This window comes from Amphibalanus amphitrite, unplaced genomic scaffold (genome assembly GCF_019059575.1).
Source record: "Amphibalanus amphitrite isolate SeventyFive unplaced genomic scaffold, NRLGWU_Aamphi_draft 001674F_arrow, whole genome shotgun sequence".
NCBI classification, from domain to species: Eukaryota; Metazoa; Arthropoda; class Thecostraca; order Balanomorpha; family Balanidae; genus Amphibalanus; species Amphibalanus amphitrite.
Window position 1 is genome coordinate 88,626 of NW_024883167.1, and position 17,648 is coordinate 106,273.

General features: G+C 50.0%; 1 protein-coding gene across 1 annotated transcript in view; it reads right to left on the bottom strand.

Moving 5' to 3' along the window:
* Window positions 1-1,066: 1,066 nt before the first annotated feature.
* LOC122374564 (lutropin-choriogonadotropic hormone receptor-like) overlaps window positions 1,067-17,648 on the bottom strand; it is a 31,549-nt gene continuing 14,967 nt past the window's right edge. Inside the window, exons 5-12 of the mRNA XM_043353376.1 lie at window positions 16,157-16,231; window positions 11,735-11,945; window positions 10,860-11,098; window positions 9,806-10,023; window positions 4,686-4,833; window positions 4,492-4,572; window positions 3,740-3,911; window positions 1,067-2,342 (exon numbers count right to left, since the gene is read on the bottom strand). Coding sequence (XP_043209311.1) covers window positions 1,770-2,342; window positions 3,740-3,911; window positions 4,492-4,572; window positions 4,686-4,833; window positions 9,806-10,023; window positions 10,860-11,098; window positions 11,735-11,945; window positions 16,157-16,231 — 1,717 coding nt within the window. The 3' untranslated portion in view covers window positions 1,067-1,769. The remainder of the gene's footprint in view (window positions 2,343-3,739; window positions 3,912-4,491; window positions 4,573-4,685; window positions 4,834-9,805; window positions 10,024-10,859; window positions 11,099-11,734; window positions 11,946-16,156; window positions 16,232-17,648) is intronic.

Here is a 17,648-nt window from a genome sequence, read left to right on the forward strand (position 1 = left end):
GGGAGGGAACATGTTTGTTTTACAAACAGACAGACACAGGCAGACAGGCTAACAGGTGCGTATCAGATTAGCGAGAAATACTGAAAGGGATGATGACATCGAATAAGGATAGTGCTTAGCAAACGGACACACAAAAACTGGGCAGAGGAAAAGAAAGAAGGAAATGTATGTAACACAAGAGGAGATGGAAAGGGGGAGGAATAGTACACAATTATATCCCGCGAGTTGCTGGGGGGGGGGGCGTTAAACGCCCCCACTTTTTTCGCCGGGCCATAGCATAAAAACGGCGCGCCGCAGGCGCGCCAAATTTTGGGTACCTGTAGGGAATTGATTGAAGTTTATTGTGACAAAGTTTCAAAAAAATCGGTAGGAAAATTTTTGAGATATCGAGGTTTTAGTGACGTCATGATTTCTGAGTTTTCGACCAAAAACGGCATATGTTCAAAAAATCATATAAAATCACAGAATAGACATATAGACATGCCATAAGCGCCATTAGACTGCCAATACCATGGGGAATCAAATGGCTATCTTCGATTATTGATTATCGTTCCGCATTTTCCAAAATCTTGAACTGAATCTTGGCAATTTCTCGTGACTACTTCACGACCATGATACATGAATTTCTTAAATTGAACTTTTTTAGCCAAACACGTACACATATGATAAAATGAATGTCACCATCGTGTTCTACGCCCCAAATTACCCATAAAACATGTGTCACAGGCTGCGAATATCAGTTTTTATTTTCGGGGATATGTGCCTGCCCGGTTGACCTGACCTTGACCCTGACCTATGCTTGACTGACCCCTGCATGGAGCTGACACTCTTGTAGGCCTTATATGATGGATTGTGCACCGTTTTGACAGAGTTTATGACGAGAGGCGCCCATTGCGAAGTCCTGAAGTCTATGCTACTGAAAGCCCGATTTCAGGTGTTTGACCTGACCTTGACCTGACCTGTGACCTCAAAATTCAACTTTAAAGTACTCATCTGAAGCGTCTCGTTGCGTTCTTTTGTTTGCCGCCTCGTGCGTTTCGCTGCGTCTATTGGTTCTCGAGTTATCGGCTGGGGGCGTTTAACGCCCCCCCCCCCCCCCCCAGCAAACGGTGGGTGGCGAAATACCCCAGCAACTGCCGGGATATAAGAGGGGTCGATTTCGTTGCATTCGCACCAAATTACCTGTCAGCTGCAGATATACCTAACTCGTTTACCGGACTGAGTCAGTCATTTACCGGACTGAGCCGGACTGAGCCGCGCGGAGCCAGATATTCGCCGGACTGAGTCCGTAATCCACCGGACTGAGCCGCAAGGAGCCAGATATTCGCCGGACTGAGCGGTGCAATACAAGAGCGTGGCGTATTCCTCACCATCGCGTGCGTACCGCGAATAACTACTTATACCATAATGGACGAGATTTACATACGTACATGAATGAAAATCACACAAGTGATGACGTCTTTTCGTGTGTGCAGTGTTCTTGGCCCTACGATCGATGAACTATTACAAGCATGTGCGCCGTAGGACCGCTATACATCAACCACTTCACTGGTGCCTTCTATGGCTCAGGAACAGTGTAGCGACTCACGGCAAACGACAAACAGCTCACCACAATTCGATAACACCAACCCACACTGCAAGGCGGCCAGCTGTCCGCCCAGCCCGCCAGGAACACTACGCGGACACGCGCACACACCCCACAGTAACACACCCCTGATACCCTCCCACAGTCTGACTGAATACCCTGCCCTCCCGGCCGAGTGACAGGCCTAGGTGGGCGCCGAGTTGGGGTCCGCAGTCGGCAGCAGAGTCTGGTGCGCCGGCACAGTGGCCACGCTGGCCTCGGCGGTGCGCGATGCCTCGAGCACCGGGCTGAGCCGGCAGTCGCGCCGGCCGCTGGGCTTGCGCTCGGGCGCGGCGCCGGACGCCGAGCGACCCTCGGACAGCGCGCCGCCCGACTCTGCCGACAGCTTCCGGCTGCGCATCGACGACATCTCGAGCAGCGTTTGGCCGCTGCGTGGCTGCGTCGAGCGCGAGCCGTTGGACAGCTTCAGCAGGTCGTTCCGCGAGAGGGTGCCGGCGGCGCGGAAACGCAGCGCCTGGCGGCGGCAGAGACCGCGCCGGCCCAGCATCAGAAAGAACTCCTGGCGGAACTGTTTGGTGAAGATGGCGTAGAGGTACGGGTTGGCGCACGAGTTGATGGGGTAGAAGAACACCAGCAGGATCTTGGAGTTGGTGACGTTGATGAGCGGGAAGCCGATGATGGCAGTGACGCCGAAGAATGTGATGGGCGCCCAGCAGGCGAAGTCGGTGAACACTAGGAGAGCCATCCGCTTAGCAACCTGTCGGACACAAAAAAGACGAATGACGCTTCTGTTTGATAACATGCGGGCGACAGAAGTCACATGACATATGTATAAAGGGAATCTTTGTCCACGTGTCGGTACATGCAATTACAGGCGGTCATAACATGACAGCATTGTCTGATCCCACGTCGTAACACGTAACATCCCAGCCCGGCGCCTCAGGACGTGTCTATTGCGCCGGAACCCCACGGGGCCAGACGGATCCGGTAGCGTTGTTAGACCGTAGGCGGATTTCGTGCCGGCGTGTCCCGATTCGATCACTGATAGCTGGAGCGGCGGGCGGCTGTTGGGGCCGCGCGACACACGACAGGATGATAGCGTCCCTCATGACAGTGACAGGGGACTGAGGCTCTAGTTCAAACCGGATACCGCTACCCACGTCTCTGTTGCCGGCGCTGGCACGTTAGAACTATTCGGACCTGTGTTGTGTTTCTGGCACCGACCCGGGAAACCCCCGCGTAGTTATATAGTTTCGACATTCTTTGATCAGGCTACTGCGACGTTTGTTAAAGTGAGTACTTCAAATGAAACATTTCCTTCGAAGTAGAGTTAAAGGAAATAGTTCACTTTCACGAAATTATTTTTTTTTTGCAACGATTTATTATTTTTTATGTTCAAAATAATCAGCAAAGAAAATAAAACCTTTTTATAACAAAGGATTTTTTTTCTATATTTTGATATAGGAAGAACTTTTCAGTTTCTGTAAGGCACACGCGATCCAGTATGAAAAGAGCATGGGTCCCGAAAATTCTTCAGAAACAGAGAAATTATCGCAGCCACCGGCATTTGGGCGATCTGCTCGATCTGATAATGTTCCCCTGAATGTCCTAATTGATCAGTACGAGAATTTCTCTAGAGTTCTCGTAGATAATTTCTCTAGTTTCTGAATAATTTTCGGGACCCATGCTCTTTTCATACTGGATGGAAATATATGCAAGGCACACATCCTCAACGCAAGACACCTTTTTCGGGACGAGAAATAGAATATCTTTGCCTAGGGTGATCGTTGGGCTGTAAAAGCTCCTGATTTATGCTCGTCTCAGCCCAAGCTACGGAACTGCTATTCCAGTTCAAAACCCATGTTAAAAAGTGAACTATTTCCTTTAAAGCCGATCAGGAGGGTCACTCAGGGTCACGTATAAAAATAAATGCGTTTGAAGTGTTCAAGCAGCGAGGCAATCGAAGTTCCTCGATAGTTTTCCAGTTACTGATAGCTCCGCCGCGCATGTCGATGACTGGAACCGGCCGATAAATATAGAAGGTCGAACCTACGGTACTTTCCCTCCTCACCCTGTGGCGATGGCGCAGGTTGAGGTCGTTGAGCCGGACGAGCTCGCGTTCCACCGTAGATACGAGTATGCTGTAGTACGCACCTTGAGATCGTTGGGTCTGACGAGCCCGCGCTCCACTGTGGATATGCTGCAGTACATCCTCAGGTAGAACCAGGAGATCAGCAGGAAGGCCAGGCAGTTACCCAGTAGCAGGAAGAGCAGGAACGCGATGCCCGCCTGGTCCTGGCCGTCCTGCACCACGGGTAGGCAGATGCTGGGGGAGACACGACGGGGTCCGCGCGGTCAGGGCGGAGAGCGGGTACTGAATTACGACTGAGAACAGACACCGAATTACGACCGAGAACAGACACCGAATTACGACTGAGAACAGTCACCGAATTACGACTGGGAACAGACACCGAATTACGACTGAGAACAGACACCGAATTACGACTGAGAACAGACACCGAATTACGACTGAGGACAGACACCGAATTACGACCGAGAACGAATACCGAATTACGACTGAGGACAGACACCGAATTACGACTGAGGACAGACACCGAATTACGACCGAGAACGAATGCCGAGTTGGTACTGAGAACGAATATCGGGCTATGAACTGAGAGCGGATACGGAGTTTATGAATTGAGAACGTATTGAGATAAACGTCACATCTGATAATGAGTGACAACTGACAATAGCATTGCTATAATTTCTGCATATACCATTGAAATGCTGAAATGCTGGTATTCTGAAATGCTCAAGGTCTGTCGATCCTGGAGGAGTGGCTTGCGCATAAAAAAAAATGAGACGTTCATAAGCGTCGCTATCCGTTTGGCATTTTCTCCTACCTCGTCTTGCTGTAGCTGCCGATGCCGACCAATGGGAAGGCCGCCATGACTGCCGAGTAAAGCCAGCCGACTGCCATCACCCTGAAAAAAGCACATCAATCAATATGTAAACTGGATCCAAATACAATAGACAGATGCATTTATAAAATCCACGGCTCACCCTCGGCCCCGCCCCTGGCGCCCTCTGTCTGTACCTGACTGCACCGGTGATGCGGAGTCGCTTGGTGAGATAGATGGCGTTGGTGATGGCGTACCAGCGCTCGCAGGTGATTGTGACCAGTGTGAACACGGACAGCTCCGAGGCGAACACGGTCAGAAAGCCGGCCACCTGACAGCCCAGTCCTGTCGCAGAGAGAAAGAGAGGGTTGGGTCAATGGGAGGCATAAGTTGACGCAGCGGGTGGGTGGTAGCCGGTAGGGTCAGGGCGACAAGGCAGGGAAGCGAGCGGGGCAGGAGGGCCAGGTCAGGTCAGCGAGTGGGACAGAAGGGCCAGGTCAGAGTAGTGAGTGGGTAAGAAGGGTCAGGACAGGGCGCGAGTGGGTGAGTACTAAGTAGGATCAGGGCAGCGAGTGAGGCAGTAGGATCAGGGTAGGTCAGCGAGTGAGGAAGTAGGATCAGCTCAGGGCAGCGAGTGGGGAAGTAGGGTCAGGTAAGGGCAGGGAGTGGAGAAGTATATGTAAGGTCAGGTCAGGAAGTGGGTCAATAAGGTCAGATCAAGGCGAGGAGTGGAGCTGTAAGGTCAGGTCAGGGAGGTAGGGTCTGGTCAGTGAGCGAGGAAGTAACTAGGGTCAGGTCAGGTCAGGTCAGGGAATGGGGCAGCAGGGTCAGGTCAGGGCAGTAAGTGGGGCAGTAGGGTGAAGACAGGACTAAATAGCTGGTTTATTTGTATTGTATTGTATTTCTGTTGAGGAGCACTCCACAGCAGCAGTGGCTATTATGGCTCCGAGTCATCAGGGGGAGCGATGCAGTACATTCTAAGGTCAACATATAAATTGAACACATCTACACACTCTGCCACGCGTCCTCACATAACGTACGTCGATGCTTGCAGACATGTCATTCAGTACAATCACGGGCAAGAAAGCGCTTCAGCGCCCGTCGGAAGCGCTGCCCGTCGAGAGCAGTCACGTCCGGTGGCAGCCGGTTATACAGTGTTGGCGCTCTGGTGCAAAAGCGTCGTCTGCCGGTCTCGGTTCTGAAGCGCGGCACGTGCAGCAGACCGTCCTGCCTGGTAGTACGGTGTCGTACTGCCGCGTTCAGACGGAGGACATTTGCCAGCGATTCGGGCTCTCCACTTCGGAACACTTTGTGTGTGAGACAGATCGTGCTTTGGTCAGCTAGCTGCTGGGCTTCCAACCAGCCCAGCTGCTCCCGCAGGTCCGCAGCGTGGTCGAATTTCCGCCTACCAAAAATGACTTTAGCGGAAAAGGCTGATTTTATTTTATTTACGAACAGGCTGATTGTAATTTATTAATCATCGTTGGTGGTGCTTACATAGGTCGGTCCCATGCATTGATATTTGGACCGAGAAGGTGGAGCGCCGTATATTTTCGATTGCACGATGAATGATAGTTTTACATGGAATCAGAACTCCGCTGAAAATTTTCCCTGGCGACTACGGAACCTATTCATGTGACCTTTACTCATGGACCGCGCCCAATGGTGGGCCGTGAATATGAATTAAACTTTACCCGGCCCCGAGACAAGTTTTGGCAGTGGGCGCACACACGCCGGTGAAAAGTTGCCGGGCAGAGCCCCATTTTACCGTTATCAGCGCGCTGCAGCGCGAGCTGCAACACCAATTATAGCGGCCAAATATACCTACTTCAGACTGCGAATAGGCGGGACCTGAGTGTGTATCCGTCGGCAAGAAAGAGGCACTCGGAGCGCGTTATTTCCAATAAGACCGGAGACTGAGAGTATTGTCTTGAAGTAAAATAAGAAATATCATGCCTACGTTCAGAAGAAAAAAAAAGATATGAAAAATAATCGCTATAAATAATATGTGTAATTCTGTTCCCAACCGATCCCCAATATTGACGTGTGACAGCTTACCCAGAACCACCAGTGTGGCAGTGTTTTGTGACTAGGCATGCATGCCTACATACCTGTCTAAATATTCACTAGGGAACGGACGCCACGGCGCCCTCAGCTGTGCACCGTTGAGGCACGGAGGTCAATCAGCTCACATAAAAGGGAGGCATTCAGTCAAGCGGACGATCACTGATCGATCACGATCACGATCAGTGATGCCAACTTAAAAAAGTACTGATCTGTTTGACCTGACCTTAACCCTGACCTATAGTTTAGCTGACACCTGCATAACCATGGCAGTCGCGTAGCACTTCGATGTCAGATTTTGCACAATCCTGACTGAGTTTATGACGAGCGACGTCCAACACGGGGTCTCAAAGTCCGTGCTACTGGAAGCCCAACATCGGGTGTTTGACCTGACATTGACCCAGCCCGTGACCTTATGCACGAACGAGCCTTCGTTTGCCCACGCCTCGCCCGTCTCGCTGCGGCTATTGGTTTTTGAGTTATTGATTGGGAGCGTTAAACGCCTCCCCAAGAAGTGATGGGCGGCAAAATATCCCAGCAACTGCCGGGTTAATATCCGTGCATACATATTACGCGCTCGTACTGCACGCACTATAGGGGAGAGTGGGGCACATTCGTGCATGGGGCACATTCGTTTTCAGCAGTTTATGGGAACACGAGTGACTGCACGAGCTCAAGGTAAATTATGGAAATATGTCTATCATTGCCGCCCTTCGTTCACCGTAGAAGACAACACTGTACCTGCTGTCATGCTTGATAAAAACGCAAATTTGTAATATTCGTGAGCTTTCCAAACTTTTCTCATATCATCCATTTTCGTGATCCTGACTCGGAAATGTGGTTCAGCTTTTCAAAATTGGGGGTGAAGAAGCCCACTCTATTCACGGAACTGCTGCAAACTTGTTTGTTGAAAAAGTGTCATTTTTTCAAAAAGAAATTTTGAAATATATTACTAATAACGTTGTGGGGCAGGTTCGTGTACGCACTGCCTGGGGGCAGATTCGTGCATATTTTTTTAGTTTTTGCGATTTATGACTTTATCTGTAGTAGGTTTCTCTAATGACGCTCGCCTGACTCAGTCTCGACTGCTTGCGACGTCGTGACGAGCAATTCACGCGAACTTGGCGAGGTCACGGAGGCCGGCAGTTGGCACATTCTTGTTGGCCAGCCCATTCTTTCTACATTTGTTGTGCAATGCATTCTTGTCGAAAGGAATCAAGTGAAATGACCCCCTGCCAATTTCCTTTGGTAAATTTCTGGTAATGCCCGGTAATTTCTCGAATTTTGCCGGGTGAACGGAAGTGCCCCATCTCTTGAACGAATGTGCCCCATAGGTGGGGCAGTTTCGTGCAAATGTTCAGAGTTAATAAAAGTCATTTTTTCTAATGGAAGCAATAATTTTATAGGATAACTTTTAAAGAGGAAAACTATCTGCAATAGTTCCTTTCCATACTACAATCAACAATTTTGTCATTGCACTAACCAAAGAACAGATATATGGGTTTATCCATTTTTTGCACGAATGTGCCCCACTCTCCCCTAGGCGTAGTAGAGCCATATGCACGAAGAAATCGTTGGAAACACTATCTTTGTTTCAGGCGCTGGAGGGAAAATCGTTGCATGTTCAATCGCGAGTGAACGGGATGTTCCTGAATCGGGATGTCACATGTGAGCCTGCCATCTCCCACCCGATCAGCATATGAGCATCCAATCAGTATAATCCATACATCTATGAATGGGAGAACACAGACCAGCAAGTGCAAAAACCGACAAACCGATCAAGCATCATCAAGTAAGAACACCTAAACTGTGCAGCCTTCAACTCAAGATTGTATTATCCACGGCTAAACGGATACAATATGTAGATATCATTCAAACGGGTGCTTATCGACCCGTAGGGCGTTGGGATGCGACTGATTGTGCAAACACAGCTTTCTCTACAAACCGTGCAAATAGGATCGTCTATTTTTGCGAAGGCAAATATCGCCGCTGAAAGAGGATTCGACGGACCATAAGGTGCCTAAGCCTCTTTGGTGAGCCGAGTGGAGAGCTAGATATCGCGTCCGTACGCCAACGTTTTTACGGCGTGTTCTTTGGCAGTAAGCGGCCTCTCTTAGCAATCTTTCATCACAATGTAGGCAGAATAATCCTTGCTAATCGCTAGATTTTTAAAGATGTAGGCGAATTTAAAGACATACATTATGCTCAAAACTACATATATTTGTAGGTCTCCGTATTAGTAACCGAGTCCCAGTGCATTTCAGGATACACATGCCGTAAGGATTCGGATCATCCCAAATGTTCAGTGCGTGGAATTATATTCCCAGAAGACGCAGCGTGTCTCGCCGTTCAAAGGCTCCCTTTGACAAGCTGTCATGTCATTTGACAAGCTGTCATGACAAGCTGTCATGTGACGGCTCTCGGACTGTCAGATCGAGATCACACTCGCTATCGGCCATGTCTGACGCTGTCATGTCTGCGTTAGATAGATGAAGGCGGGAAGATGTAGCCCGTCATCACTTTTCCATCAAAACCATTCGATAGCTTGTATGCAGTAAGGCACTATGGCATCGATTTGGGGTGATCTGCCCCAGCAGCCATCCAGGTCAAGGTCAATGAGAAATTGACCCGCCTTCTGGAACAAATAGAGTTCAAGACGCCATTTCTATGCCAGGTTATTGTGTAGATAAACGCTATTCTGTTTGGTGCACAAGAATTCCTTGAGATCGTAGTGAACCTTTTTCTGAGCAAGTGTGTATGCGACAGACAGATGTCATTTCCTGTTTTACAACGCTGGGCAATCTTATAAGGATTGTAATTATATCGAGATCCGGACATCTAGTATAGGTATTACGTAAGTTATTATTACGAAAGTTAAGTTGCTGTAAGTTAATCATATGGCACAAAGAGAATTCCTTCAAAAAGACAGGTGGAGCTCTCCGAACGAGCTCTTCGAACTCTTCGGAACTCTCCTTAGTCCGAAATTAGTGCTGCCAGCTTTTAACGGCATATATGCATCGCAATGAATAGCCAGAAGGTTGAACGACAAAATGAATGGCATTCATCGGCAAATAAACTGCTTTTGTTCTTACTTTTTCCCTCATCCCTCCGAAATAGAACACGAAATAAAATCCATCCTAACCTGACACAACCTCTCCCACCTGGCATGGAACTTCTCCGCTACTATTCGACACCCATGCCTCTCACGGCCGGCCTCTTCCACCGTGTGACGGTCTGGGAGCTGCGGACCTACCTTCCTGCCAGTCGATGGCGAAGCTGAAGTAGACACCAATCGTGTGCACGTCCATGCTAGCGATGATGAGCAGGTAGAGGCCCATGCAGAGGTCGGCGAACGCCAGGTTGCACATCAGGAACTTGGGCGTGGTGAGCTTGAAGCTGCGGTTGATGAGCACCACCAGCACGACGACGTTACCAACCACGGCCGTGACGACCACCAGCCAGACGGCCACTCTGGGGGGGGGGAGGAGGTAGGGAAGGTCACAGCCGTGACGACCATGAGCCAGACGGCCACCCTGAGGGGGGGGGGGGGAGGCAAGGGAAGGTCACGGGAATGGCTGATAAAGTAGCAGCTGCAGGTGGGACCCCGTGTGCTGCGTGAAGCGAGTTCATATGGGATACTTTATGAATGTATATGGGTCTCTTGTGTGCATGAATATGTCTAGATATTGCCATGGGGACTCTGTAGCGTGTCTCGCGACCTTTTACATCAGCCATATCTTGCTACCTGACTACCTAAAGCACGTCATTAACATCGTTATGCAGTTACATCATGCAGACAAAATCAATGGTTCTATCCGGCTGAAAGCTATCATACATTTGTCAATTACGTCCATTCGATTGACGTCTGGGACGCTGCGGTATCAGTTATCACGTTACCAGTCGGACAGCAATGAATGACAGTTAATTGGGGCAGCGACAGCTTCCGCACAGTGACGAGCGAAGATAACATCGTGCATCAGCGGCCTCCATTGGTGCGGGTATAGAGGTCCCCAGCCGGCGATACTGCGCCCGGCACTGTGTACGCCTCAGAAGGCACAACATGGGACCCTGATATCCCCGTGGTGATTATCCATATCCACAGATGTGTCCTGTATCCCATGTCCCGTCTTGTATCCCGTGAGGTTTCCGTAGTGTCACACCAGAGCAATGAGCGAGCATCTTGTAGGCTATGGTGTCTCCTTAGTGCCTAGTGGCAGTTCGTAGCACCTCGCAGCCCATGATATCTCCGTTGCAACTCGCCGGAGTCCCCTGCATCCGTAGTCCAGGCTATCCCCGTGAATACCCACCTGAGCGTCTTGTATCCCATGATGTCCTCGCACGGGTTGAAGGCGTCCGGTGTGGGTGAACAGACCACGCTCCTGAGCCGGCTGGTCTGGTCACTGTCACAGACCAGGTGGCTGGTCTCCTCGGAGACCGCCGAGTGGAAGATACCCCCGGAGACCGCTGGTCCGCCCGCGCCGCCGGCCGACAGCGTCACAGACTCCCGGGAGCAGTTGGTGAGCTTTCGCAGCTTCTCTGCCCACTCCTGTGAGAGGGAGGAGAGTCAGGCTCGGTAACCGCACACCCACAGTCTTACAAAAGAGAGGGCGCTTATCTTTTACCTCTTTCGAGCGGGGGCAGTTGGTCAGGTTCAGCAACCGCTTTATCCATTCTTACAAAGGGAAGGGGCGTTTATCTGTCCTCTGTTGCAGGGGAGAGGGACACTTCATTCAGGTCAGGCTCGGCAGCCGCTCTACCCAGTACCCGCTCCTGAGAGCAGCAGCAGCCGGGCAGTGGCACAGCGAACTCAAAGGGAGAAATCTCGCGATTGGGTTATGGAAATGGCATTAGGTTGATTACGAACTTTGATCGCATATGCCTGCTGAGTTGCCTGTAAATATTCATGAGAAAATCGTGCCGGTCTAAGTCCAAATAATGGACATCGGTATGCACTATCTCGAAAGCAATATCAGGGAAAATTAGAATTCCGATGCCCCATCGTAAATGAATTCCATGAACTTTAATATTCGCCGATAAATTATTCCTGAAATGACTGTTTTATTTTTGAGGGCTCCATGGTAGAAAAATATACCTATTCTTAGAAAAACATCGCACCTTGTCTATTGACTTTATTGGTTGAATATTTAATATTGTTATTTATTTAATCCCCATCGCGACCGACCTGGTATCGGCGGTGCTCCTCCGGGTCCTGTATATCGGGGAAGTTGAAGGCGCAGCAGTGGTACGGGTAGGTCAGGTGCGCCTCCTGGATGGAGCGAAAGTGGTAGACGGACGGGAAGGTGCGCAGCGACGCGGTCCGCTTGATGAACAGCTGCTCGATGTCCTCCAGGCCGTTGGTCGGCAGGCTGGTCAGCGCTGTATCCGACATGTCACTGCGGGGGGGGGGGGCAGAGCTGTCAGACGGACCGGCAACGGCGGCAGCACCGCAGCACCACAGCAACAGTACACTACAGCACCACAGCACATATAGCACGGCACCCGTTATACACCACAGCACCAGTCATCCTCAGCAGCACTGTCCCCTATACCACTGCCCCTCGTAAGTACCACAGCACCAGACACATTCAAAACCAGTTCACCAGCACACGTCACAACAGTCACACCAGTCACAAGTCACCTTCAGCACCACTGCTCCATACCACCGCACCACGGCACCACAGCGAACCATCGCACCACTGCTCCACCGTCCAGCGTTCACCCATGCACCACGGCATCACCGCACAGCGCGACATGCCACCTCATTATGCTTCATCAACAGGCGGGCTCTCGGAATATGCTCGGCACCGCGCGACCCCGCGCCGGGTCGCTGTTCGCCCTAATGCACTGGGGCGGTACCGATGGGTACGAGGCGTCGCAGAGCGAGACTTCCGACGTGACGCGCCGTCTCCGAGCTAATGGGAATTCATGGGGTCACCGACAACCGTGGTCCGGATGGTACAGAGGTGTGAGTCGAATATCGATCAGTCGACGTAGCATGAAATGGATGGATGGCTCCACAAATCGCTTTTAGGATTCCGCACTTTTTGAGGATGGTGATTCAGTCAATCGCGCTTCGACCCCAATCATTCTGCTGGCCGTTGTCCCATCAACAACCTCCACAGTAGCTTACAGAGGGTGGCATTGTTGATGGTTGCAGCTAAACGATTGAACAGCTGAATCAGTGTTGCAACTTCATGCATGCTCCTCGTGTGAGCACAGATCACGTGCAATGTGCATGTTGAACATTCACCCGAATCCAGTATGGAGGTAATTAGATACTGCTGTAAGACAAGACACTTTTATATTTCAATTCAACCTTTCTTATGCATCACGCAGCTCCCCTTTATGCAACCAATTGCGCTGTATGTATACGTACTTACATACGTGCCGGAAATTACAACGAACTTATTCCATTGGTTTTGACATCAACAGAAGCCATTATAGCAGATCAATAAGTGCCAGCTAATCATTAGCGCAGTCTTCTGCTCAGTAAGCAATAGCGCTGAGAGCAGTCACAAGCCTCTCGAGCGTAAACGGTTTCGCATTAGCTGCGTTATGTTCGATAAGGCCGATCCCGCGCCGACCGGTTTATACGGTCTTGGACTTATCTACCTATATCCAACGACTAGGGGAACTGTCATAGTCATTTCGATGATTTGTGTTTTTAGGACGCTCAGACTTTGGAGGTCATCGTCGTTGCCCAGTGCTGTTTGTTATTACTTTCTTTCGATGTCAGAAATCAAACTATAATAGAGCTCATATAAGAAAGTAACGTATAAGAAGGTAAAGCTGTGCAACAGCCAACAATTGTTGTTGGCACTTCAACTTCTGTTACATTTCTTGATTTGATAATTGATTGGCTAGCGCCAAGCGTTGATTTGTCAGCCAACATCATTCATGCATGCTCCACTCGTATCTTCTTTTTTTTTTTTTGCTTCTTTTATGTGTGAGATCGTTGTGACATATACGCATGCAACATGCTCAATGGAACTCTCACAAGCTGTGCATATAGCAGTGGCGGATCCAGGATTTTCACTGGGGAGGGGCTGCAGGTCATAATTGGGCGCCACGCCCCGGATGGGCGCCATAGTCGCATCGTATTGGCGCTGAAATATTGGCGCCCAGTGGCCCTGACAAGAGGCGCCCAGGATCAGTATGTACAGTGACACCACACGATTGGAAATATCGGTGCGGAGCGTACTGAAACGACGTTATTCGACTGATTTTTGCATCCTAGTCCTAGTATGCGGCACTCCGAAGAGTTGCGAATTGAAAATTGGCGCCACTGCGCCTTCGGCGCAGTGGCGCCAGTTTTCCTTGGGTGGGGGCTGCCAGCCCCCGCAGCCCCCCCCCCCTGGATCCGCCACTGGCATATAGACGCCTACCCGCTCACATTGTGATAAACCTCCGTTGTCACCACGCGGGTCCTAAGCACCGGAATATTCCCCCATGCAGGAGTGTGCCGAGTAGACGGCCGTGAGCGGTGAGCTCAGCTGGACGCGTCGTCCATTGACGGCACTCAATGGCATTAGCGCGAGGAATTTGCACACTGTGTGTCGCATGCCGTTGTATTCACCAGTCAGCAGCCAACGCCGTGTTGCTATGGCAACCACCACCCGATAGGAGGAAGCAGAGGGGACCAGCCTGTTCGGCAGAGCGAGGTTCACGCATTTAGCTAAGTGCTGGCCGCGACTAGTCCTTCGGTGGGGCGCCAGGATACCACAGAGTATTGGACGGGTCGGGCCGACCTTCTCACTCCGTGGCTCGACCTCTGCTGTCACAAACAGCGGCATAACAAACAGCAGACCGGGCCACCGGCGGCGGCGACTACATAAAGGCGGGTCGGCGTGACTACGAATTGGGCGGCGATGAGGTTTTGACTGCGGTGCACCCGAAAATTGGGAAAATGCTATGCAGAAAAAGATGGAAGATATGCGAATTTACTCCGTTCCTGAAAGGCACATTGAACAGGAAAGCTTGGCATTGTCGGGAGCGCTAATGAGACGATGCTCTCTCTCTCTCTCTCTCTCTCTCTCTCTCTCTCTCTCTCTCTCTCTCTCTCTCTCTCTCTCTCTCTCTCTCTCTCTCTCTCTCTCTCTCTCTCTCTCTCTCTCTCTCTCTCTCTCTCTCTCTCTCTCTCTCTCTCTCTCTCTCTCTTTCTCTCTCTCTCTCCCTCTCTTTCTTTTTCTTAACGTGTTTACTTGATTTTCAAATATGAAATCAACTCTCACTCACTGAAGTATGCCAACATCCGACAATGCTCCGAGAACCACTTGCGAAACGACGCTCTCTACCTCGCCAAAACTGGTCGGCTATAACCTCCACTGATCACCCCAGGCTGAGCCATTGCCCAGCCTGCATCACATTCCCGTCCCCGCGTCCCCATGCTATCGTCACCGATGCGCCACGATTCGCCGCGCCACTACTGGCAATAAGTGGACGTCCGGCAAACATACACTGTGTAGCCTGGCGTCTCGCGGCGCCTTCTCCGTGTACATAGCCGGAACGGGACGAATAAACAGGCACATCCGAGCGCGCGAGGGGGGGGGGGGTGGACCCCATCAGGGCCGGTCCCCGGGCGAGCGCCCAACGACCGCTCGGATAATTGTGTTCTGGGGATGCTGGATAACGATGCTGGCGTTATTGTTCCACTGTCTTCTTTTCGGAGCCAATAGCAGAGGGGCTTTTTAGAACAAACGCTATATGTATATGTTACAGGGAGTTTGAGAAATCAGTGAGTTTGCAAACTCCCTAGGGAGAGTGCTACGGCTCACATTTAACCAACACATGTGCGAATGTACGCAAATTAAAATATATATATCCTTTCAAACGCGTTACTGGCAAGTCAGAATGTAATTTTGTGATTGAACGAAAGCCGTGTGCAACGCAGACTTTTTGCAAGCTATTTTCTACACTTACCTATATTTACATATATTTTTCATGAAATGTTTTAGACTATGACATAAAAAGTGAAAAATTAAAGAAATATCAAAAGATATTATCCTCTATCCTATGTAAAAGCCTGAGACCTTCCACCAACGATTTCCTTATCAATGTGCGGAATAACCGGTTTGCCAAGAATTACACAAACGTTCCATTCTGGTAAGCCGCACATGATCTCGGAATGCGATGCGCTCGAGTGCTTTTCCACAAATGTGCGTTGTTCCGATTGGTGCGGATTGTGAACAGCCGACCGTTTCCCAGACCCGCTGAGAATGGGGTCTCGTTCGGAGAATCTGGCACCATGATGGTCCTACTCCGCGAACTCAGTTTTAGTTCCGGAATCCCCTCCCCAGATCCAGCTTATACTGCCGATCCAGTGGTGTAATATCGGGCTCTGATCAACGACAAATGCCACCAATATGGTCGACCACTGCGCTGAAGTCAAACGCCTGACTCTCCATGACATGACTGCACATGGAGCGGCACTTTGGGTGTAAGCTATTGCAGTACTGAACAGACTCCGATTATTCATATTTCATTCATTCATATTTATTTTGCACCAAACATTGGCAAATTCCCGACAGCTGATAACAAACAATCATGCAGCTGATAACAATTATAATGCACAACATATTGCACGATGTTGACGGTGGATACTCACAGTTTTCGGAGTCCGCCGAGACCTTTGAACGCCAGCTGGTCCACGTGACTGAGACGAAGGTTTCCGTTCAGTTGGCTGAGGAGACATGTACCACAGCCGGTCAGGTCACCCACGTGCAGATTCCACGTGGCTTTGGAGTTGGACAGTACCCAACTACCATCGCAGATGAGGGTGATTTTTCGATAAGAGGTGAAATTTTTAGACTTTCTAAAACACATCAGCGCCAAGCACATTATTTCGTACATACAAGTGACACATAGTCAAAAACATACAGCAGTTACACGGCGCATAGACGAGTGTACGCTTTTACAGCCCTCCTCCTACACACGGGACTTGTGCGTCACTGCGGGTCGGTATTTACGACGCCGGTTCAATGGTCAGAGGTCGCCGTGTGCGGTCAGGTTTCCTCTCTCCGTCACCACAGCACAGAGCGCTCACGTGGAAAATGGCCGGCGCGAGTTAGAGCCCCAGCCTTGGTTCACCTGAATGGCCCAGCTGCAGAGCGATAACCTGGAAATGCACCCATTGTGGCGCAATGCCTGCCGCGCTCCGGCTGAACGAGTGGAGGCCCATGCATGCAAATAAACTCGTACGTCTTCAGAAATGTCCCATTTCGAGGGAGGTTGAGATTTATGGTCATGATCGGTGCTTCATAGCAGGATATAGGGATACCCGGCTTGTCGAAAGTCGGTATATTATCAGACAGCGTACCAAAGGCAGACTATTCTTCTCAGAAGACCATAGGACTTCAGCTTACGACCATGCAAAGCTCGGCCGCAATATTGAAACTAACTATAAATCACCCAAGCCCTTGCCGCTGTATCTGATGTTCAGTAGTTTCCATGTTATGCTGTTTCTTATGCAGCGTGATTTGCTAGAGATGACAAATATTTTTTCCAGCTGAATGTTTCAGCATTTCTACAAATAACGTCCTAACAAGTGGTGCCAATCGGAACTTGTATTCCGATTTTGTTCATTGTGCAATTCGGAATGTGCAGTTGGACAAAAGCAGCAGGATTTGGACAATATTGAACAATCACTTTTTGGAGCAGTGTTGAGTGTAAATTATTGCGTAATTTTCGGAAATCTTTGGACAAATGGCTGGCTTGAACATTTTTGGACGGCCAGTCGACGAAAATATCGGACTTTGGACGGGTATTTGACGGACGGGCATTTTCTGAAACTGGCACTACTAGTCCTTGCGAGTGCCGATATATTCATGAAGCCGAAATAAATAAACAATGCGATACGGATATAAGTGGGAAATGATTTTGTAGCGTTTCAAGTATCTTTTTCTGCTGCCTCACAATGAGCAATTTAACCTCAGCCGGCGCCGATAATTTCAGCACTCTCGAAAGCATATGGGAGGAGTAGTAACAGACGACCTCGAACCTATGCCCAATAAACTCATGGACGCTCACAACAAGCGTCATGCTTAACAATGACCTCCGGCAGCATCTAGACCGACTTGATGCAGTATCGCCGTTGGGTC